The sequence below is a fragment of the Dromiciops gliroides genome, chromosome 3, assembly GCF_019393635.1.
Source record: "Dromiciops gliroides isolate mDroGli1 chromosome 3, mDroGli1.pri, whole genome shotgun sequence".
Classification (NCBI taxonomy): Eukaryota; Metazoa; Chordata; class Mammalia; order Microbiotheria; family Microbiotheriidae; genus Dromiciops; species Dromiciops gliroides.
Window position 1 is genome coordinate 650315544 of NC_057863.1, and position 20555 is coordinate 650336098.

Genomic DNA, 20555 nt, shown 5'->3' on the forward strand with positions numbered 1-20555 from the left:
GCTCAGTGCCTGACACACCGTACCCACCAATCATTACATATTGACTGACCCCTTGCTCAAGAGACTGAGGGCAGGAAGGCACTAAGGGGTCATCTAGCTTAGCTTACCCCCCTTGTTTTATTGAAGTCCAGCGCAGTTACAGGAGCTGCCTTAGACCAGGGCTTCTTAAACCTTTTCTGATCGCGACCCCTTTTCACCTGAGAAATTTTTGCAAGACCCCTGGTATCTGGCTATATAAAATAGGCATACTTTTTTTTTTTTTGCAGGGCAATGAGGGTTAAGTGACTTGCCCAGGGTCACACAGCTAGTATCAAGTGTCTGAGGCCGGCTTTGAACTCAGGTACTCCTGAATCCAGGGCCAGTGCTTTACCACTGCGCCATCTAGCTGCCCCATACATATTCTTTTACTCAGTTACTTTCCATATGGGTCACCTTGGGCCACATGTGTAGGAAGTGGAAGAATCAAGATTCCGACCCAGAGCTTCTGCATCAGCACTGTCCCTTGCCCCGTGCTGCCTCCCTCCCTCCCTCTCTTTTATTTTTTTTTTTGGGGGGGAAGCAGTGAGGGTTAAGTGACTTGCTCAGGGTCACACAACTAGTTAAGTGTCAAGTGTCTGAGGTCAAATTTGAACTCAGGTCCTCCTGAATCCAGGGCTGGTGCTTTATCCACAGCTGCCCCCACTGCCTCACTCTATTTTTTGGTGAGGCAATTGGGGTTAAGTGACTTGCACAGGGTCACACAGCTAATGTCGTGTCTGAGGCAGGATTTGAACTCAGGTTCTCCTGAATCCAGGGCCAGTGGTCCATCCACTGTACCACCTAACTGCCCCTCCTGCTTCCCTTTCTTAATTAAGCCCGAGGTGCCTCGGGACTTCAACTTCAAATCCAATATAAGTTATGTTCCCAGAGAATTGAGGGAGTCCAGTTCGTTTTTTTTTTTTTTGGAGTCCAGTTCTTAAGAAGAAGGGGATGGATATATTTTTGTTTTGTTTTGTTTTTGGTAAGGCAATTGGGATTAAGTGACTTGCCCAGGGTCACACAGCTAGTAAGTGTTAAGTGTCCGAGGTTGGATTCGAACTCAGGTCCTCCTAAATCCAGGGCTGGTGCTCTATCCACTGCACCACCTAGCTGCCCGATGGATACATTTTTGGTCTTTATTACCACAATGCCTAGCACAGTTCTTGGACTGGAAGAGGTACTTGATGAAGACAAAGTAAATTGGAGACCAAGGATGGTCCTAAGTACCACTGTGTGCCAAGGGTGGTTAGGGGGCGCCACAGTGCATAGAAGACCAGGCCTGGTGTCAGGAACACTCATTTTCCTGAGTTCAAATCTGGCCTCAGACACTTACCAGCTGTGTGACCCTAGGCAAGTCACTTCACCCTCTTGCCTCAGTTTCATCATCTGTAAAATGAGCTGGAGAAGGAAATGGCCAACCACTCCAATGTCTGCCAAGAAAACCCCAAATGGGTTTGGAAAGAGTTGGACACAACTGAACAATGGCTGACCAGCTTCGTGCCAGGCACTGTGTGAGGTGTGTGGGGGTACAATGAAAAGTAAAAGACCACCTCTGCCTTGGGGAGCCGACAGTCTAATGGGGGAGACAATAGGATCCATGGCAGAGTAGACTCCAAGGGAAGGTGCGAAGATGAAGGACAACTGAAAAAGGTTTAAGCAAAAGAGGTTTTATTAACGGAATCTGGAGGGGGATGGGGTCTGTTCAAACCCCATCCCAGCAGGACCAAGTGCAAGTGAGGTGCTGAGTTGTGGGGAGCCCCAGCAAGGAAGTCAGCTGAGGGGGTCCTGGATGCCACAGCGCATGTTGGCTGGGACGGCAACGTCTGTCAAGGGAGGGAGAGGGTGAGACCAAGGGGGAAGCTCCCAGGAACTCAGGCACCCCATTTCCCGATGCCTGACCCCCCTCAGACAACCAGGAGCTCAGGGCTTCTCACCGATCTGCTGTGGCTTGGGCAGATTCAGGTTGTCCATGACCTTGATGAAGTCCTCGCAGCTGAGTGTGAGTCGAGGGTTCAGGGTCCGCTCTTCCTCCACAGTGGACACAGTGTGCCCTGTCGCCCAACAAGTGTCACCTCATATACTTGGTTCCCAGAGCCCTTCTCTCCAGCCCCTTCCCCAAACACCCCCAAGTCACCCACAGGCTTCCCCCCAACCCAGGAGTAGGTGATAATTGCCCTCGAGAGCCCCTGAAGCTTATCCTACTTCTGTCCCTGCTGCAATTGACACCTCTACCTGTCCTAGGATGGCTGATCCCCCGTTGGACCCATCAGCCCTTGGATGAAATACTGAGAGGGATGAAATAATACTGATGCTCTCAGAGCTCTACTGTTCTATAAACACCTCCATATAAATTACTCTCCCCGCCACCTTAAGGACTCAAGGACCAAAGGCTTCTGGGAGCTGTAGTTCTGAGTTCCCAAGGGCCTCTGGGAATTGTGGTTCTGTTGTGTGTATCCTACGGGCCTCTGGGAGTTGTAGTTTCCTCACATCCATGGTTTACTAACCAGTTCACCTCCCTCTCCCAGCACACCACCTCTAGGAAGCCCTCACACCTTGGTAGTCATGAGCTGGGTAGATGAGGCAGTCCCCAGGAAGGGTGAAAATCTTCTCATGGACTGAATGGTACAAGGTCTTAGCACAGCCTGGAGGAGAAGGGAGAAGGAAAGGAGGTCTTCACGGGGCATTGATGAGGGTGGGGTTGCCCAAGAACAAAGGAGATAATACTGTACACAGAAGGTGCTATATGTGTGCTTATTCCCACTCACCCTCCCTCTAAGAGTTGGAGCTCGGCAACAACTTCACCCATCTAGCTCCCTCCCCCCAACTCAGAGACAAGGGGCAGGGAGCGGAGGGAGAGAAGGGATGTAGGTTCAGGAATAAGGAGTTTAGGACTGGCAATCAGGAGACCTAGGTCCCAGATGTGAGTCTTCCTCCGCTTCATTGTGGGAACACCTTTCCCTCTTTAGACCTCAGTTTCCAATGACCCCACCCCCTCTCTCTGCAGTGAGGACTGTCTAATCACAGCAAACCCAGGTCTCCCGATTCCCAATCTTAGGCCAAATGGGGACAAGCCTCCTCCTACCACCCAAGGCCAGGGTTGCTAAAGATAATGCTAAATGTTCTTAGAGGAATTGTGCGTAGGAGGAAGGGGCCCTGACCTTGCTGGAAGTCTGTGCGTCCACAACCCCGGATGAGCAGGGCATCCCCGGTGAAGGCTGCACTGTGGTCACTCAGTACAAAGGTCAGGCAGCCATCAGTGTGGCCTGGGCTGGCCCTGGTTTCCAGGTTCTTCAGAGGAAAAACAGAGATAAGAGCAGGCCTGGGCCGGCCCCACCTTACACCTCCTCAAGAGAGAAGGAATTGCTGTTATGAAAATCTACCTTTAGGGACAGCTAGGTGGCGCAGTGGATATAGCACCCATCCTGGATTCAGGAGGACCTGAGTTCAAATCCATCCTCAGACACTTGACACTTACTAGCTGTGTGACCCTGGACAAGTCACTTAACCCCAATTGCCTCACCAAAAAAAAAAAAAAAGAAAAAGAAAATCTACCTTTCACATCCAGCCTCATTTTCTCAGTGCCACTGCTAAATCCGGCTGAGTGACCATGGTCTGGCTCCCCTCCTCTGGAGAAAAGTGGGTCATGCTATGGCCACACTTCCTTCCTTAAGAATTTCAAAAGAACCACTTGCCAAGTGTAATTTTCTCTTGGCTTACCTGTGGTTGCCTTTTAGAGCTCTCTGCGCAGAGTCTGCCCCCTGTTGGCAGCTTCTCTCGGCCGGCTCTTGTTTTAGCTGCCTGGGGCCCCAAGAAATTGACTTGTTCAGGGTCACAGAGCCAGGATGGGTCAGAGGCATTTACCCACCACCCACAGAGGAGACCCCTCTTGTAAACCTTCTAGTGATGCAAAATGGGGGCTTTTCTGAAGAAAATGACATGTGCCTGCGTATATTTACACCCACATACATACACAGAACAGGATATGGATCATGAATATACAATCTAGGGTGTCCTCTAAGCCCCCAGTTTTCCAAACCCACTGGCTTCCTTCTGCCCTGCCTACCTTTCCCGCCCCAGGGCTGGTGCGAACTCCAGGAAATTTGTTGATTCTAATGATTCACATGCCCACGGTCACACCAACCCTTCTTGCCCGGTGCCAAGGGTGTGTTTATGGCCCCTTTAGACTTGCCCCTGTGGTTGCGGCCTCACCCTGCGGGGACCCTAAGTGTCTGCGCCGCGGGACAACTCACAAAGCGCCCAAAGGGGAGGATGTCACCCTCCTCCAGTAGGATGTCGGCTTTGGCCCCGCTGAGGCGGGAGATGACCGATAAGCAGCCGGGAACCATGGACCGGAGGATGCCGCTGCCTGTGACATGGTCCGCATGGCAGTGCGTGTTGACTGGAGGGGGAGAGGGGCGTGAGGGCGGGGAGGGCTCCTGGAGACCACCTCCTCCCCTCACACACGGCCGGGCCACCCCGCCCTCCGGCCTGGACAGCTCCCTGCCTCCAGTGTCTCCCTCCTCCAACCCGCACTTTACAGGGGGCCACCCCAAGGTGGGAAAGAGACCCGGGGCAGCCTCCGCCCGACCCCAGCCCAGGGAAGAATCCCCTCCAAGGAGAAAGGGGCACCCTGGGGGCTCCTCCTGCTGCCTGGAGCACGGTCACGTCCACTAGGCTCCAGATAGGGGTTTCTGGAAGCTCTCGGGGCATGTGGGGCGTGCAGCCCCCCTTCCTCCCCGCTTCCCCCACTCCCTGACTCTGGCCCGGGCTTCCAGGCCAGGCTCACCTGCATACAGCAGGCGTAGGCCGAGCTCCTGCACGAGTCGAGCATCCCTGGAGGCGGTCTCCAGCACCGGATCGATCAACAGAGCCTCCCCCAAGAGCCGGTCCCCCAACAGATAAGTGTAGGTGCAACTCTTGGCCTCGAAGAGCTGGAAGTGGAGGGCAGAGGAAGCCGTCGGGGTGAAGGAGGGCTCCCACTCCCACCCGAAGCCCCCCTGTCCTTAAGGAGGGCGGGAGAGGTGACCCCCATTCCACCCGCCCCCCTTTCTCCAGTGTCCGTAATCCTGGGGACTCGGGCATCTCCCCCTCCCACCCCCCGCCCCGATCCTGACCCGCCTTCACCTGGCGCAGCAGGAGGCCGTCCCCTCGCTGGCTGAACGCCCTCAGACACTGTCCCCAGCGCAGTCCCGGAGCCTGCAGCAGCCCGCGCACGCGCAACAGCAGCCCCGATCCCATCGCCCCGATTGTGAGGTAGCTCCGGGCCGCCCCGGGACCGGAGGCAAGGGAGGGGCCGCGCCCGCCCCCCGGGCGTGGTCTGGCCCCTCTGGGAAGGGGAGGGGCCTTAAAGGGGCAGCGCGGATCTCAGCCTCGGCTTTTGGAATCGAAAGAGATAGGCTCTGATTCGAATCCCAGGACCCCGGGCTAGACACGGAGCCTGATTGAGCCTCAGTTTTCCCGTCTGTAAAATTGGCATGCTAATGACCTTACATTTCCTATACAGGGGTCAACGTGCTTTGGGGATCTCAAAGCGCCAAGGAAATAGGAGCCGTTATTTGTAAATTGACATCTGCAAAGCGCTCTTTTGATCTCTTCATCCCTGTGAGGCAAGCCGATACCACGATGAGGAAACCAAGACTCTGAGTGGACCACGGACCAGCCCCGAGGTACATCAATACCCTGCTGACTCCCAAGTCTCCGACTGTTCATGGGTACTTGGAAGCAGAAGTAGTTCATGCCCTCAGGGAGCTTCCAGTCTAGGAGGGACAACAATTCTTCATAATCATCGTTGTGGTGGACGCGGGAGACCCAGGTTCCAATTCTGTGCTTGACAGAGGCTCAATCACTTCTCTCCCCAGGTGCCCACGGGATGTGGAAAGGCAGGACTTGATAATGTAAGACACGCCCTCAAAGGGAGGCCCAAGTGAATGCTCCCTGTAGGTGTCTCACTCCTAGGCAAAACTCGGGGACCCGAGGATCCTATCTTTGGCGACTAGGACCTGAGTTCCAGTCACTTATTACTTACGTGACCTTGGGCAAGTCCCTTGTTCTCTCTAGATGTCAGTTTCTTTGTCTGTCCGTGTTGGGTCCCTTATGTAAGCTAGGCATCCCTCCCCTGGGGCCGGGCAGAGGGATAAATGGATGGATGATGGATTCAGAATGAACGGTTCCTGAAATGGGCTCAAGAGCCAGGAAAAAGAGACACTGGGCACGAAGAGGGGCGAGGTGGAGGCGCTAGGAGCCAGGCTTCGGGGGTCCCAGGGCTTGGCCAGGGGTGACTTGGCAACAAAAGGGGAAGCGGCTGTAGGCAGAGACATTCCGATCTAAGGGTGTAGAATGAAGGGTGTGGGCGCAGTAGTTTTCAAGGATCACTGCTCGGACACCAAGGTTCTAGGACATTGTGTATGAGCCCAACCCTTGTCCTTGCTGGGACTGGAAGGAGGTGGGAAGGTGGTGGTGGTTGGGGAACCCTTCTTAAGGGGAAGTTTATAGGACTTGAGGGGTGGCAAAGAAGTGCAGGGCTCCTCATCTGCCAGCCTGTCCTCCCTAGGGTCCTAGTCTTCCTGAAGACCCTACGCCCCGCTCCCATCGCTGCCCTGTTCTCCTGGCTATAATGGGGAGGCTCAGCAGGTTTATGCAAACACTTGCGATCTCGGCTCGCCATCTTCTCCTCACCCCCAGCTCTGGGGCTCTCCACGTCTCTCTGGCGTCTCGATTTCTATTTTTCTATCTCTTGCTGTCTCTGACCAGAGATGTAGAGTTAGCGGGAAACTCAGGAGTCTTCTGGTACAACCCCCTCATTTTACAGATAGGGAAACTGAGGCCCAGAGAAAGAGGAGCGACTTTCCAGCCAGTCTGTATATCAGTGGACCAGCTTGAGACCTCAAGCAAGAACCTTTTCTTCCCTGGGTCTCACTCAGTTCCTGCTCTGTAAAAGGAGTTCCTGGCGAGAACTAGGAGAGATTCTAGCTAGCAGAAGCTGTCTCGTTGGGTAATCTTGATCCAAGGCGGCCACCGTAGCGGCGCTTCTCGGCTTTATCTGTTTATTTTTTATGTTTACTGCACTACCCCTCTAGGTCGCGTCCCTTGGCGCATGCGTCTCTGCTCCCTAGGCGATAAATGCTGCGCACGCGTCCTAAATTTTATGCTCGCCCCCCGGTTCCCTTGGTGGAGGAAATAGAACGCAGGGCGCGTGCGCGTGCGCGCGTCCTGCGCGGGGCTCCGTTCCCGCCCACTCCTCGGGCGCGCGCTCAGAGCTTCAAGCCCCCGCAGAGGCCCAGGAGCAGCGCGGCAGCAGCGGGCGGCGGCGGGGGCGACAGGAGGGGCCAGAGCCCCGCCCCCAGGGAGGGGCTGTCCGGAGGTTTGGGTCAGGGTCCGGGCCCTGGGACCTGGGCCCGGGACGGGGCGGACAGGGCTGGGACCGGACTCCGGGCTTCTCAAGGGGCGGAGGCCAGATGCCTGGGTCCTCTTCGCATCAGCCGTTCGCGCTGCTTCCCCTTCCAGGTTTCCTCCAGCCCTTCCCCGCTAGGCGCTGGCGATGAGACGCGACCACGGGGACGAAGGGGTTAACGCGCCCTCCATGGACCCAGAGAGAGCCTGAGCCCCGGAACCGGGTAACTCCGCCCCCAGGCGTCTTGGCTCCGCCCCCAGAGCTATAGGCCAGCCCCCTGGTCATCCCGGCCCCACCCGGATCCGCTTCCCGGTCACCCATAGCCCCGCCCTCAGGATAAGCCACGCCCCTCCCGCCTCCGGGTCATTTATGCCCCGCGCTCTGGTCAGCCTTCTGGAGCCCCGTGGCCCGGCCCTTCCAGGCTTCCAGTGGCCTCGCCCCTCCATGCCTTCTGAAGCCCCTGGCCCCGCCCTCGGTCAGCCTCCTGGAGGCCCGTGGCCCCGCCCCTCCATGCCTCCTGGACTCCCCTGGCCCCGCCCCTCCATGCCTCCTGGACTCCCCTGGCCCCGCCCTCGGTCAGCCTCCTGGAGGCCCGTGGCCCCGCCCCTCCATGCCTCCTGCAGCCCTGGCCCCGCCCCCATCAGCCTCCTGGTGGCCCGTGGCCCCGCCCCTCCCGGGCTCCTGGAGATAGGAGGCCCCGCCTCCGGCGTACCTTGGTCCCGCCCCAGGCAGCCCCCTGCCTCTCTATCAACCCCGCCCCAACCAGGTTCCCTGCTTCTCCCAGTGAACTGGAGCCCCCCCCAGAATCCTCCTGCTCCTTGGGGAGACGTGGGGGAGGCCTTGACTGAGTGCTCTGTCCTCTGCCAGCTCCAGCCCCCCTGGCATCATGCTGGAGCGAGGGGAGCAAGGGCCTGGGGGCAGAGGGAAAAGCCCCTCTGCCAAGGAGTCAGTGACCAACGGAGGGGGTGAGGACCAGCCACCCGTTGGGGAACCCTCGGGAAGGAGGGCGGGGAGCTTGGTGTCCAGGAGAGGCGGGGCTCCACATGAATAGATCTTGGGGTGAAAGCACCTGGGAGGTGCCCACAGGAGGGCTGACAGGCCGGGGGGAGGGGGAACACCAGAGACCCTCGACAGGACTGGGAGCTGGAGCTGCCCCAGAGAGGGGGACAAGGACCTTGGCCGAGGGCGGGGATGGGGTGGAGGGGGAGGTGTTTTCTCCAAGGGGAAAGAAGAGCTCAGACGGTGGGCACTGTCCCATCCCCATCCCCAGCCTCGGGCAAAACCTCCAAGCCAAAGCGGAGCCCAGCAGTTGCATCAGAACGCCCTGGCCCGTCCAGGGCCCGGCGCCCACCCCCCCTCCAGCGCCCTCACCGTTGCCCAGACTGTGACAAGGCCTTCTCCTACCCCTCCAAGCTGGCTACCCACCGCCTGGCTCACGGTGGTGCCCGCCCACACCCCTGCCCTGACTGCGATAAAGCCTTCTCCTACCCCTCCAAGCTGGCTGCCCATCGCCTCACCCACAGTGGTGCCCGCCCCTTTCCCTGTCCGGACTGTCCCAAGGCTTTTGGTCACCGATCCAAGCTGGCTGCCCATCGCTGGACCCACTCACCTGCCCGCCCCTACCCATGCCCAGACTGCCCCAAGTCTTTCTGCTACCCCTCCAAGCTGGCTGCCCACCGACATACCCATGCTGGTGGCACTCGCCCTTACCCATGCCCACAGTGCCCCAAGTCCTTCTGCTACCCCTCCAAGTTGGCAGCCCACCAGCGACGCCATGCCCCTGCCGACACTGGCGTCCCTGTCCCCCCTCCTCCCTCCCCTCCCACCCCAGCTGACCCTCAGCATCGCTGCCCCAGCTGTGGCCAAGCCTTCAGCCAGCGCCGACTCCTGGCCCTCCACCAGCGGAGCCACCGTGGCGAAGGAAAGGCTGGGAAGGGGGGCAAGGGAGAGCGGGCCTGAACCCTGCCCCCCCATGGTAGATCCCCCTCAACCCCTCTCCTGCCTTCCCCCACCTCCCCTGCTGCCAATAAAGAGACAATTTCTACATCTGGGGTCCTGTGCCGGCACTTGGGGCCATTGGTCATTGTTCCCATGGGTGGCCGGTGCAGTTACATGGAATCCTGCATCCCATGGGTGTCCCTCCAAAAAGGGGCTTCTCCACTCCTTCCACAGCAGAGCTGCCTTCATGAGAGCAGGGAGGGGTCTTCAGGTGGGGCCTTTGACAAAGGGTTAGGGGCCAGGCCAGAAAAGGAGGATCCAACAAGCCCTGTCCAGACCCCCTCCAACATCAGGCGTCAGAAAAGGGCAGGCCCGGCTGCTCCAAAGTGACTTTTATTAGAACTCGGGAGGGGGGGGGGGGAGTGGCCAGGCCAGGCCCAGTCATCCATCCATCAGGCCTGGGGGACCACCCCATAGAGCTGATAAGGCAGCAGCTTCTGCCGCTCGCTGCAGCAGTAAATCCACCTGGGCCTAACGAACGCCAGTGATGGGTTTTCGAGGAGGGCCTGGTGGGGGGGTGGGGAGAGGACAGGCTGGGGTTGGGGCCACATTCCAGCTTGGCCTCCCCCCCTTTCCCCCATGGCGTGGCAGCAAGGGGGGGCCTCACCTCCTCAAAGCTGGGGTCCCACTCCTGGGCTGTAACCACAAACTGGACTCGGTCATTCATATAATCCTCTATCTCCCTGTGGGATCCAGGGGGCAGACGTGTCAAAGGTGGGTGGGGGGGAGACCCGAAAACTCTGGCTCTGCTGCTCTTATCCCCATCTGCTCCCTTTGCCCAGAAGCCCCCCGGCCCCTGCATCCCCCCACACATCTGCCCCCGCACCACCCCCAGGAGTCTGACCCATTGAACGCCGTCACGTATCGGACAAGCTGACGTCGCTCCTCACCAGGAAACTCTCCATAGAAAAAGAAGTGTTTGCCCTGGAAAAAGTCTGGTGGGGACAGGACAGACAATGAGAGAGCCTGTGGGACCCTGCAAGTGCTGAGCTGAGCTAGCAGAATGAGGGGCAAACAACCAGCCAGGGAAGGGGGAGTGGAGGGAGGGAGGGGAGGGTCTGAATGGGGAGGCGTGCTGAGTGGTGGACGACACCTGGGAGCTCGGGGATAGGCTGGTCTGGCGTCTCCGGGCCTTCGTCGTCTGTGTTCTCGTCCGTGGACCCTGCGTATGGGTCCTCTCCATTCTCTCCAGCATCTGGGGGCTGCTTCTGTTCCCTCGGCTTGGCCACCCTGGGGAGACGCAGGAAGGAGCCCCGTGAATGCTGGGACTTCTCCCCACCTGCCATTCCTGTCCCACCTCACCCACCTCCTCAGCTCGTCCTCAGTGTCCCCGGAATCTTCTTCGCCATTGTCCTGAACACCTGAGGGCAGAAACCATTGGTTCTTGAAGTCACTCAACAAACATGAAGGCAGCCCAGCCCCCCAGGCTCCCTCCCTGCCCGCAGGGACCTGGGTCTCCTGTCTGGTGATGAGGACCCAGGCCTCACCTGCTGACTCCTCTGTGTCTGAGTCTCCCAGGGGCCCTCTATGGGCTGGCCGGGGCTCCTCAGGGGATGGTGGCCGGGGGCCTGAGCTGGGCCCTGCTCTGGGAGGCTGGTGGTTTGTCTTCTGGTTCTAAGAGAAGGCCAGGGGACAGTCACAGCATCTTACCTTGCTGCCCTTCACAGGCATTAACCAGGCTCTGGGCCTGGCCTGGCCCTAGGCAGCTCTGATGGGGGGGGAGGGTTTGTCCTCACACAGAACAAGACCCTTCCTCCTTCAAGCGGCCCTTCTGATGGAAGAGCCCCCATGATGACCGCCTCCCCTGACCGCCTCCCCTCTCCTCTCCCTTCCTTCCCTTCTCTCCCCCACTCTCCTCCCCCTCAGGCCCTGGCTGAACAGCCCCCACCCCTCCAGCACCTCCTCATCCAGCCTGGCTTGCAGGTGCTCCTCCTCCGGCTGTGCTCTGGCCACAGAGGGAGGCAGGGGAGGGGCAGGCAGCTCGCTGGGTCCCCTCAGCCTCCAATTAACCTTACTTACCTTTGTGGGGGGAGGGGCCGTCTCTTCATCACTGCTGGAGTCTGGGCCAGCCATGAGGTACCTGGGGAGGGGAGCAGGTGGAGAAAGACAGAAGCAGAGGGTGTCAGAGGTCAGATGACGGAGTCACCTGCAGCCTCCAGAGTCCCCCGGCCCTCAGCCCCTTCCCTGGTAGGGTCCTCACCGCCGGCAGGGCAGCCTCCGCCGCAGGCGGTGACAGTCCAGCACCCACTCCTTACGCACTATGCGCCCGCCCCGGCTCAGGACCGCACTGTACTTGGGCGTGTTGGCAAAGGCACAGCTGAGGGCAAAGGGCAGAGGTCAGAAAGATGCTGGGGCTCCCGGAACGAATGGGAGGGGAGCAGGGGGCAGGCGGCCTACATGAGGTGGGTGCTGTCTGAGGTCCAGTCTGGCCGGTACTTGGCGCCAAGCTCCAGGGCCTTGTCCCGAAGCTCCGAGCGGAAAGGGTTCTGGAAGCCACTCAGCACCACGACGACACCTTCAAAGACCTTCCCCAGTTCAGTGGGCCCAGCTCTGGCCCCGGCCTTGGCCCCTTTTTTTTCATCTCGAGGAGTACCCCGGGCAGGGGCAGGGGCAGGGGCAGGGGCAGGGGCAGGGCCTGCAGCGGGTACTGGAGAGACACAGAACTGCATGAGTCTGGGTCCTGAGGCCAAGGACCCTGGCCCCGGCCCCCTCTGTCTGCCTCACCTTTGGGCTTCTTGGGGGCTGGTAGCTTAGGGTGGGCCGGATGGGGCTGGGGTCTCTGGGGGCTTCGTGGTTCATCATGGCTTAAATCCAATTTCCTCTTTCCCTTCGGAGACTCTTGGGGCTGGTGAGAGGGTGTATGTGTGGGCACATCTTGTGTCTGGGGGGCCCCTCCTCCTGTAACCCCAGCCCAGCTCCATCCAGCCATCCAGTGGGGAGGCCAAGCCCATCTCCTGTTCCCCCTCTAGGCCCAGGGGACTCACCTTGGTGGGAGCTTTGCTTGAGGATGGGGGCTGTGGGGGGGATATTCGTGTAGGAGACTGAGTGGCCAAGCCCTCGGAGGCCTGAAGTGCGGCTGCTGCATAACTGGGGCCTGGCTGCTCTTTGGTGGGGGCTGTGGAGCAGACAGAAAGTCCGGGACCTGCCCCCTGTCCTGGGGACCTGCCTGGTCCTAGGGCCCCTGACCCCCAGAGAACCTCGGAGTCTTGATGCTCCAGCCTGAGGTCTTCCGGGGCCCTGGGGCCTGCCCAAGCTTCAGCTTCCCAGTCCCCTAAGTCAGGGACGCCAAAGTCTAGGTCCCACCACCTGAGAAACGTCCCGTGATCCCACTTGGGGAACCTCAGGTCCCACGGCCCCAAAGGCACACAGGCAGAGAAGCCTGTGGGCCCCGGTTCTCTCTCACCTGGAGAAGGCTTGCTGACCCGACTGAAGAAGAGGGCCCCAGGCCTCAGGGAGCTGCTGCCATCCTCCTCCTTCACTCGAAAGGCTCCCAGCTTGGTCACTTTCTGTGAAGAAGCTGGGTTAGGGCCAGGGAGCGGCCCATGGCCTGAGGCAGAAGAGGAAGAAGTGGGGGCCACTCACCGGAGAGGCGGCCTCAGGCGCTTCCTTGTCTGGGGGGCTGTGGAACCTTACAAAACTCAGGCCATAGGGAGAGTCCTGGAGGGAGGAGAGACCCCTCAGGCTAGAGCTCCTCCATCCTGGAGGTGGAGCCCCCCCTCCCCAGGCCCTCCCCCGGGCCCCTTCGCCGCAGGGCGGGGCCCCTGCTCCTGACCTTGCTGTAGGGCTGGCTGCACACGATTTTGATCCGGTCCCAGCGTTTCTCAGCAGTGGCTCGGACCAGTTTGTCAGCAGCAAACAGCCGGACCCGGTTGGCATTAGTCCCACTACGACTCTCAGATGGGGACATAAATGAAGAGGTGACCAGGAGAACCTGGGGACAGAACACAAACACACACACACACACACACACACACACAGCTCTAAGTCTAAGAGTGAGACAAAGCCCAGCTCTCGAGAAGCCCCATTCCTAGGGCACGGGACGGGGGGGGGGGGGGGGGGGTGTCCGGTCCCCTGGGGGGCATCTCTGGTCTGAAGGGGACAGCAGGGCACAGCCAGTCACCTCTTCCCTCACCTCATAGTCCTGCTCCCCGCTGCCCCCTGCTGAGCTGCCCACCAACACCTCGACGAAGGCAGAGCCGTCATTCCCAATGTCCACGCTGTGGATCTGCTCTTCCTTCTCCAACTGGGGAGGGAAGGGGAAGGTGCACCAGGGCTGGGAGGAGGGGCCCGGGCCATGGGGCAGGAGGCCGGGCTTGGAAAGGGCCTTAGCAGCCCCCTCTTCCAGGCCCGTATTTCATAGACGACCAAACAAAGATCTTGACGGTTGAACCCAAGCACATTGACTGCTGGCCCGGGGGTGGGAAGGGACAGAGCCTCGGAGACGGGTGTGGGATGGAGGGGAACGAGATCAGAGACCGGGACTGCCCGGGACGAGGGCAGAGAGGGCTGCCTGCAGGGGGGTGGGGAGGAGGAATCTCGGACTCTGGGTCACCTGCAGGATGACGGAGATCTGCTTTTCCCCAGCCTTGGCTGAGCGCCATTTCCGGTAGGTATCAGCCTTCAGTAGGTTGTCGGCAGAATGGGTCTGGAAGGGAGTGGGAAAGGGAACACACATTTACTAACTCCCTACTACAAGCCAGGCACTGTGCTAATTAAAATCCCACGCCATATGATTGTAACAATCCTGGGAGGTGATCTGGGATGAAATGACTTGCCCCAACTCACAGAGTTAGGGAGTGTCTGAGGCCAGATTTGAACTCCTGCCTCCCTGACTCCAGACCCAGCACTCACTCTCTCCACTGTGCCTCGTAGCTGCCTGGAAGTGTGGAGAATGGGGGGGGGGAGAGAGCCCAAAGCCCAGAGATCCGCTCTTCTCTGGCCCCCTCTCCTAGGGCCCAGAGCCAGCCACCCCTTTGGAGTCCTCTAGAGCTGGGTCAGCCATGAGCTCAGTCTCTGTCCTGCAGGGGCCTGGGCTATCCCCTCAGCTCTTTCCCAGACCCCTAACACCCCCTACAGAGCCACTTACTGCTCAGAAATTCCCAGATACCCTTATGGATACTCCCGGAGCTGCCCCATAGACACTTGTGAAAGATCATTATGGATACCCCTAGAAATCATGGCCAACATCCCTGCGAGCTCCCCAACAAGTAGAGACAGCCTCGGAAAGTCCCCAGGACAAATCTGGGGATCCCCAGTGGATAATTAGTCCGATTTGTCCCCCTAGAGATAGCTCAGAGAGCTCCCCGGACACTACTGGGTGTTAGAAATCCTCTCTAGAAAGGGCTTGGTGTCCCCTATAAACAACCAGAAGCCCCCTACAGAAAAGCCCCCCAATCCAGAGCTATGACCGATGTCCCTAGATGGATCCTAGTGAGATTCTCAGCACTCTGCAGCCCTCCCTCAAGTCTTCTACAGAGTCTTAATACAGCCCCCAGTCCCCACTCCCTTTGGACATTCCCATGGATCTCCTAGGACGGGTATCCCCTGTGGCTGCTTCCAGAGCCACCCTCCAAAGGAGACATTCACAGCAGGGTCCCCAAATGCCCCACAGACATTCCTGGATGTCCCCTAGAGACCCCCGCCCCACTCTGATGTGTTGACCCTCGAGCATCCCCAAGAGACATCAACACCCCCACCCAATGTGACAGAACCCCCAAGTTCTCAAGGGGCTGCAGAAGCCACTTAGGCCAAACCTGGACCTAAGCAGAGGTTTCCTGGGCTGGTGTTCGTACAGTTTTCCTTTGAAATCCTCCAGTGAGGGGCTGTGGTGGCCAGAACTAACCACCATCCTGAAGATAATGGCGGAATCAGGCCAGCAGGCCCCAGGCCCCAGGCCTTGCCGCCCTGCTCAGGCCAGGCTTCCTGTGCACCTATTCGTAGCTTCCAAGGATGCTGGGAACTTTCCATCAAAGTGTTCAGAAAACCTGCTGCCCAGCCTGTGTACCCCAGGACCCACAAAAGACTTCCTGTGTATCCCTAGTTTTATTTAATCTGCAAATATTTATTTATTAATTCTATAAATATCCTCTAAAGACAAAGATAAGCTGCTTGTGAGGAGGGATGGTTCATCCCTGCCTGGCACCTAGCAATCATGGAAGAAGTGGGCAGGCTCTGCCTGACCCCTGGGCATCACCCTGAGGTCTGGCTGATGGTATTGCCCCAAAGAGCTGAGTCCTTCCTGAGAGCCACCTATCCTTCCCAGCCCAGTGTCCATGACTGCTGCCATTCAATCCTTGACCAAGGTCATTAATGCACTGTTGAAAGAATACCAGAGGGCAGCTAGGTAGGTGGTGCAGTGTATAAAGCACTGGCCCTGGATTCAGGAGGACCTGAGTTCAAATCCAGCCTCGGACACTTGCCACTTGCTAGCTACGTGACCCTGGGCAAGTCACTTAACCCTCATTGCGTGCGGAAGGAAGGAAGGAAGGAAACCAGACCTCGGGCTGCCCCTGCCATGCTGCGGCCAGGGGAGGGGGGGGGGGGCGGCTGTAGCCACTCAGTCCCTTCTGAATTCACTCCAGGCCGGTGAGAACACTGCTTTCCACCTTGTCCATGGCAGGACAAGACTGGCCGCGGCTTTGCCCGGATCCCGGCAGACTCTGGCCTACGGCCTAGCAACCCTCTGAACTGTCCTGGATGAAGCCAGGCTGGCTCTGTGATGGACGGTTCTGGAGGGAAGAGGGAGTCACCTCCAGGCCCTCTGGGACCTCCCCCGGATATTCGCCGGGGTCGGCTACGAACGCCTTGGGCCAGAGCTGTCCTCCCGGGAGCCTCTACCGGGGTGCCCACAGAACCCTCAGACAAATGCCATACACTCATCCCGGGGCGGAGCCCAGACACCCCAAGAAGGCCTGTATGGACGCTTCAGGAGCCCCCAGACTCAACTGGGATACCCCCCTCCGACACGCCAGGGGGCCCCCCTAGCCACCCCATAGAAAGCCCGGGTGCTTCCCATTGACACCCCAGGTTTCCACATCCATCTGAGGTGCCTCCCACAGACGCCCCCAGAGACAACCTCGGGTGCTTCCTATACACAGACACTCCTCGGTGCCTCCCCATGCAAATTCCACAGACACTTCCGGGAAGTCCCTCCCGCCGGGCCTCCGTAACCGGAAGTCCGGAGAGATCCATGCCCCTCCCCCTATTCTGATTCCCTCACCGGATCCTGGCTGCTGCACGACACTACGTTGCGGAGGCGGATCTCGGGCATGGTGGGGCCAGGGGTCAGGCAGGACGAGACTTCGGAGTCCGAGGCCTCTGGACCAGGCCAGAGCCTGGGAAGGAAAAGGCAGTTCTTTTAGGGCAGTACTAATGCGCAGGCGCGCAGCCTCCCGGGGCCTGTTCAAAGTGAGACGCGCGCTCCTTGCAGCCACGCAGGCGCACTAGCCCCGCTCCCCTCTTGGCTCCGCCTCCCGTAGACACTCTAGCCTCCTCTCTCAGTGACCTTTTCTGGCTCTAAGCCCGCCCCATAACCGGGCCGCTGCCCTAATTCCGCCTTTCCTTAAGCTAATGACCAATGGCTAGCTTTTGTTTGTGGCCTCTCTACCTGCTCCTCTCCACGCTCCTTTACCCAGCCCCGCCTCCTTCGACTCTCCACTCTAGCCCATTCTCTCTATGATCACCTCCCCTTGGCTCCACCCCTTTTCTATGACCTCTCTAGCCCTTCCTCTCGCTGACCCACCCTCTGGAGGTTATTAAGGCACCTCCCTCAGTTCCCGCCTCCCGGACTCCGGAGCCTATTCCCATTGGTCATCGCGGCCATTCTCCTTTCCTATTGGGTAACGTTGTCCGAGTGGGCGGGAGCCGCCTTCTGGCTGCTAAAACCCGAGCTGTCTATAGTACTTTTCTGCACCCCAAGTGAGCCCAGTTTTGGGATCATCTCTTGCAGGCAGCCGCAGATCCAGCCCAAACACCTGGATCTGAGCCCACGTGGTCGGACTTAAGCCCTAAAGGGGGCAGTAACTTACCCGAGGTCACACGGCTAAGGGCGCAACTAGAACCCATGACCTCACTCAGCAATAGGCCTGGTTTTGTGAAGGGTGCCCCCAGAAGACAGACTATTTACATGCCAGGCTATTCAGTTAAGGGTAGTGGCCATGCCATTCACAGCTCCCATTTTTACCCCCTGAACTGTACCCTTGGGAGGGAGGAGGTGATGTAGGAGACAAAAAAATGGGTTAATAGAAAAACCCAAGACCCAACCTCTAATTCAGATATGAGCTCTAAGAGGGAGTCAGACTCCAGTTGATGGATGACTTACAAGTCAGGATGCTAGCTACAGTAATCGGTACCCATAACGGGAACAGAGGGAGCTAGGCCCTGAAGGCCTAAGACAACGATACATTGACAGGCTATAGAAACTTAGACTAGAAATAAATGATAAATGAAGATGTTTTGAAACTAGCCATGGGAAACAGAGACATGCGCAAAAAAGGCCAAATTTATCCCCAGATTCACCTTATGACACATAAACCCCCAAAACACACCTCCACTGAAAAAGGTACCCGCCTCAGGGGTTGGCTTAGGACCCCAGGAGCTCCAAATTAGGATAAGCCCTCCCCTGTACCTCCCCAAGGTGGAGAATATTATAATGAATAGGACAGGCCCTCCCCTGTACCTCCCTAAGGTGGAGATTATTATAATGGACTGATAATCAATTTATCCATACTATAAATATAACTGTCTTTCCTTTCCTTATTTGAGAGATACCTTTCCACTATTCTGGTTCTCTCCCTGTGGTCACTGACAGTATTGCAATAAAACTTAGGAAACTGAGTCACTGAGTCTTGTAATTCTTTTGGGATGACTCACGATCAATTTGACCCCAAATTTCAGCCCACATTAGGGGGACATATACTTTGGAAATGGGCAAATAACGCACATCGGGGCTTGAATCGTTGTTGACTGAAGAAACGATGGAGAAAATGACAATAATGACAATCAAACTTGTGTCTAGTGTTCGACACATCCCCCTCCCTGGGCCCCCCTGCATAAACCCCAGGAACAGACCGGTTGTAGCCTGGTACCCGACTTTGTGACCAATTTGACAAACCTAAGGGAACCTCTTTGTTCTTTTTGAAATGATCTCCCTTGTGAGGGTGTTTCAATTCCTGGACCCCAGTTTTCTGGGGGAGCCCTAAATTTAAGAGCCCTTGAATCTGCGCTTCCAACCATAGAGGAGGAAGGCTTCAGCAGCTTATGAAGGACAAGGACTCCAGTGGAACCTCAGACCCTTGAGTCAACCCCCAAAGCCCCTCGGCACAAATCTACACTGCTGTAAAACAAGTCTCAGGTGGAGAAGAGCTGGGCTACTTTGGGTTCACTTTGATGTCACCACTCCCCAGCCCATCATATGTGTCTGTGCCTGGAGGTGGAGGCGTCAGAGACCCCCACCTAACTTCCTCTTACGCTATTTTAAATATCTTTGCTATCTGCTTTAATCTTTATTTATTTGTCTTAATTTTTAAATTTTTTAAATTTTTTTAATTTTATTATTATTTTTTTTAGGCAATGGGGGTTAAGTGACTTGCCCAGGGTCACACAGCTAGAAAGTGTCAAGTGTCTGAGGTCGGATTTGAACTCAGGTACTCCTGAATCCAGGGCCGGTGCTTTATCCACTGCGCCACCTAGCTGCCCCCAATTTTTTTATTTTTTAACTTAAAAAGACTACCTTGGGGATTCTTTTTACCTGGGAGCTGTTGGGTGTTTTTATTACAGGAAGGGTTTATCCCAAACCACTGCAACCAGACCTGCAACTACAGCTGGGACATCGGATGATCCCCAAGCCAGTCTGCAAGCCAGCATCGGGGCGGGGGTGGTTTTGTCTAACACTGGTCTTCGGGATTGCCTTGTGAGTGAACTCAAGTTTGAGAAGGCAAGGAGGTCCGAGGGGGTCTGAGCGATCAAAAGGCAGGGAATCCCCTGGAGAGAGGAGCATCAAGGACGAGCTCCCAGTGTCTGGATGAATCGCAGCAGGTGACCTGGATAATTGGTTGGCGCGGGGTTAGATAGGTGGGGCAGGGGGCGGGGCTTGCCTGAGGAGTGTTTCCCTCTTGTAGGAGGCCAATCTTTCAGGGTATGGGGGGGGGGAGGAGGGGGAACAACAGTCACCAGAATTTCAGGGCATCACCTGTCTATCCCGCCTGGAGCTTGTTACCTTTCAGGGAATGTCTCAGATCTCAGAATAGAAGCAGCCTTCATGGTTAACCTGTGGAGCAACTAAGAGGTGCCAAGATTCTTAAAGCCCTGAGCCTGGAGTCCAAATGCAACCTCAGACACTGACTAGTTGGGTGACCCTGGGAAAATCACTTCACCTCTGCCTCAGTTTCCTCTCCCTGCCTCCCAGGGTTGTTTTGAGCATCAAATGATATATTTGTAAAGTTCCTGGCACCATATTAATGTTGGCTACTATTTTTGAATTCTGCATTACCCATTCGGTGAAATATGCCCCCTTTTTTCCTCTGACACTGGCCCCACCCTGGTGCAGACCCTCATCACCTCACACCTGGACTATGGCAGTAGCTGCTTGGGTGTCTGCCTGCTTTGAGACTCTCCCCACTCCAGTCAATTCTCCATTCTGCCACTAAAGTGATTTTCCTAAAGTACAGGTCTTCACTCTTCTACTCAAAAAATTCCAGCAGCTCCACTCCCTGTCGCCTCTAGAATGAGATACAAAATGTTCTATTTGGCCTTCAAAGACCTTCCTAACCTGCCCCCTGCCACCTTTCCAGTCTTCTTGCACCTTACTCCTCAATACTCTTCAATCTGGTGACGCTGGCCTCCCATCCACTCCAACTTCTGACCTCTTTGGTTTCCTTACTTAAAGGAAGTACCGACCCCAATCCCATCTATTATAGAAAGCCTTCCTCAACCCCTCTTAATACCAGTGCCTTCCCTCTACTTATTATTTCCTATTTATCCTGTAAATCACTTGCTTTGTAAATGTTTGTTTTCCCATTGTCTCCCCCATTAGATCATAGGCTCCTGGAGGGCAGTTTTTTTGGACCCCCAGCACCCAACATAAGTAGGCTGGCATATAGGAGGCTGATTCACAGAATGAATGAAATAAAGGCTGTCTTATATCCCCTAT

General features: G+C 57.2%; 3 protein-coding genes across 6 annotated transcripts; 1 reads left to right on the forward strand and 2 right to left on the reverse strand.

The window, feature by feature from the left end:
• Window positions 1-1669: 1669 nt before the first annotated feature.
• On the reverse strand, window positions 1670-5417 carry ETHE1 (ETHE1 persulfide dioxygenase). Of its 2 annotated transcripts, XM_043997260.1 has the most exons (8): window positions 5143-5417; window positions 4805-4949; window positions 4269-4417; window positions 3736-3816; window positions 3177-3306; window positions 2571-2660; window positions 1953-2069; window positions 1670-1841 (listed from the first exon to the last, which is right to left on the reverse strand). In XM_043997260.1, the coding sequence occupies exons 1-8, from the start codon at window positions 5254-5256 to the stop codon at window positions 1789-1791; spliced, it is 879 nt and encodes a 292-aa protein (XP_043853195.1). In that variant the 5' UTR covers window positions 5257-5417; the 3' UTR covers window positions 1670-1788. The 2 variants fall into 2 exon arrangements, with proteins under 2 accessions (XP_043853195.1, XP_043853196.1); XM_043997261.1 differs by lacking the exon at window positions 3736-3816.
• A 2104-nt stretch (window positions 5418-7521) lies between these two features.
• ZNF575 (zinc finger protein 575) lies at window positions 7522-9454 on the forward strand. The gene is made up of 3 exons (XM_043997262.1): window positions 7522-7631; window positions 8276-8373; window positions 8679-9454. The coding sequence occupies exons 2-3, from the start codon at window positions 8295-8297 to the stop codon at window positions 9365-9367; spliced, it is 768 nt and encodes a 255-aa protein (XP_043853197.1). The 5' UTR covers window positions 7522-7631; window positions 8276-8294; the 3' UTR covers window positions 9368-9454.
• Window positions 9455-9731: 277 nt separating this feature from the next.
• XRCC1 (X-ray repair cross complementing 1) lies at window positions 9732-17099 on the reverse strand. Of its 3 annotated transcripts, XM_043990554.1 has the most exons (18): window positions 17013-17099; window positions 16626-16740; window positions 13959-14051; window positions 13539-13649; window positions 13179-13337; window positions 12989-13063; window positions 12810-12912; window positions 12391-12521; window positions 12131-12251; window positions 11804-12053; window positions 11607-11723; window positions 11426-11486; window positions 10894-11020; window positions 10713-10767; window positions 10500-10636; window positions 10251-10341; window positions 10014-10089; window positions 9732-9912 (listed from the first exon to the last, which is right to left on the reverse strand). In XM_043990554.1, the coding sequence occupies exons 2-18, from the start codon at window positions 16674-16676 to the stop codon at window positions 9799-9801; spliced, it is 1872 nt and encodes a 623-aa protein (XP_043846489.1). In that variant the 5' UTR covers window positions 16677-16740; window positions 17013-17099; the 3' UTR covers window positions 9732-9798. The 3 variants fall into 3 exon arrangements, with proteins under 3 accessions (XP_043846489.1, XP_043846490.1, XP_043846491.1); XM_043990555.1 differs by lacking the exons at window positions 16626-16740; window positions 17013-17099 and adding an exon at window positions 16482-16550; XM_043990556.1 differs by lacking the exons at window positions 16626-16740; window positions 17013-17099 and adding an exon at window positions 15904-16466.
• Between the last annotated feature and the right edge of the window lie 3456 nt (window positions 17100-20555).

Bases quoted from the DNA above. Each gene is read 5' to 3' on its own strand.
- XRCC1 (XM_043990554.1), bottom strand. From the start codon at position 16,676: ATGCCCGAGATCCGCCTCCGCAACGTAGTGTCGTGCAGCAGCCAGGAT. The intron at 12,522-12,809 runs GTGAGAGAGAAC...TCTGCTCCACAG, and splicing joins GGTCAGCAAGCCTTCTCCAG to CCCCCACCAAAGAGCAGCCA. The intron at 9,913-10,013 runs GTGAGGCCCCCC...CCCCCCCACCAG, and splicing joins GGGACCCCAGCTTTGAGGAG to GCCCTCCTCGAAAACCCATC.
- ETHE1 (XM_043997260.1), bottom strand. From the start codon at position 5,256: ATGGGATCGGGGCTGCTGTTGCGCGTGCGCGGGCTGCTGCAGGCTCCG. The intron at 3,307-3,735 runs GTAAGCCAAGAG...TTTCCTCTGAAG, and splicing joins GCTCTAAAAGGCAACCACAG to AACCTGGAAACCAGGGCCAG. The intron at 2,070-2,570 runs GTGTGAGGGCTT...GTTGGGCGACAG, and splicing joins CCCAGCTCATGACTACCAAG to GGCACACTGTGTCCACTGTG.
- ZNF575 (XM_043997262.1), top strand. From the start codon at position 8,295: ATGCTGGAGCGAGGGGAGCAAGGGCCTGGGGGCAGAGGGAAAAGCCCC. The intron at 8,374-8,678 runs GTGAGGACCAGC...CCCCATCCCCAG, and splicing joins GTCAGTGACCAACGGAGGGG to CCTCGGGCAAAACCTCCAAG.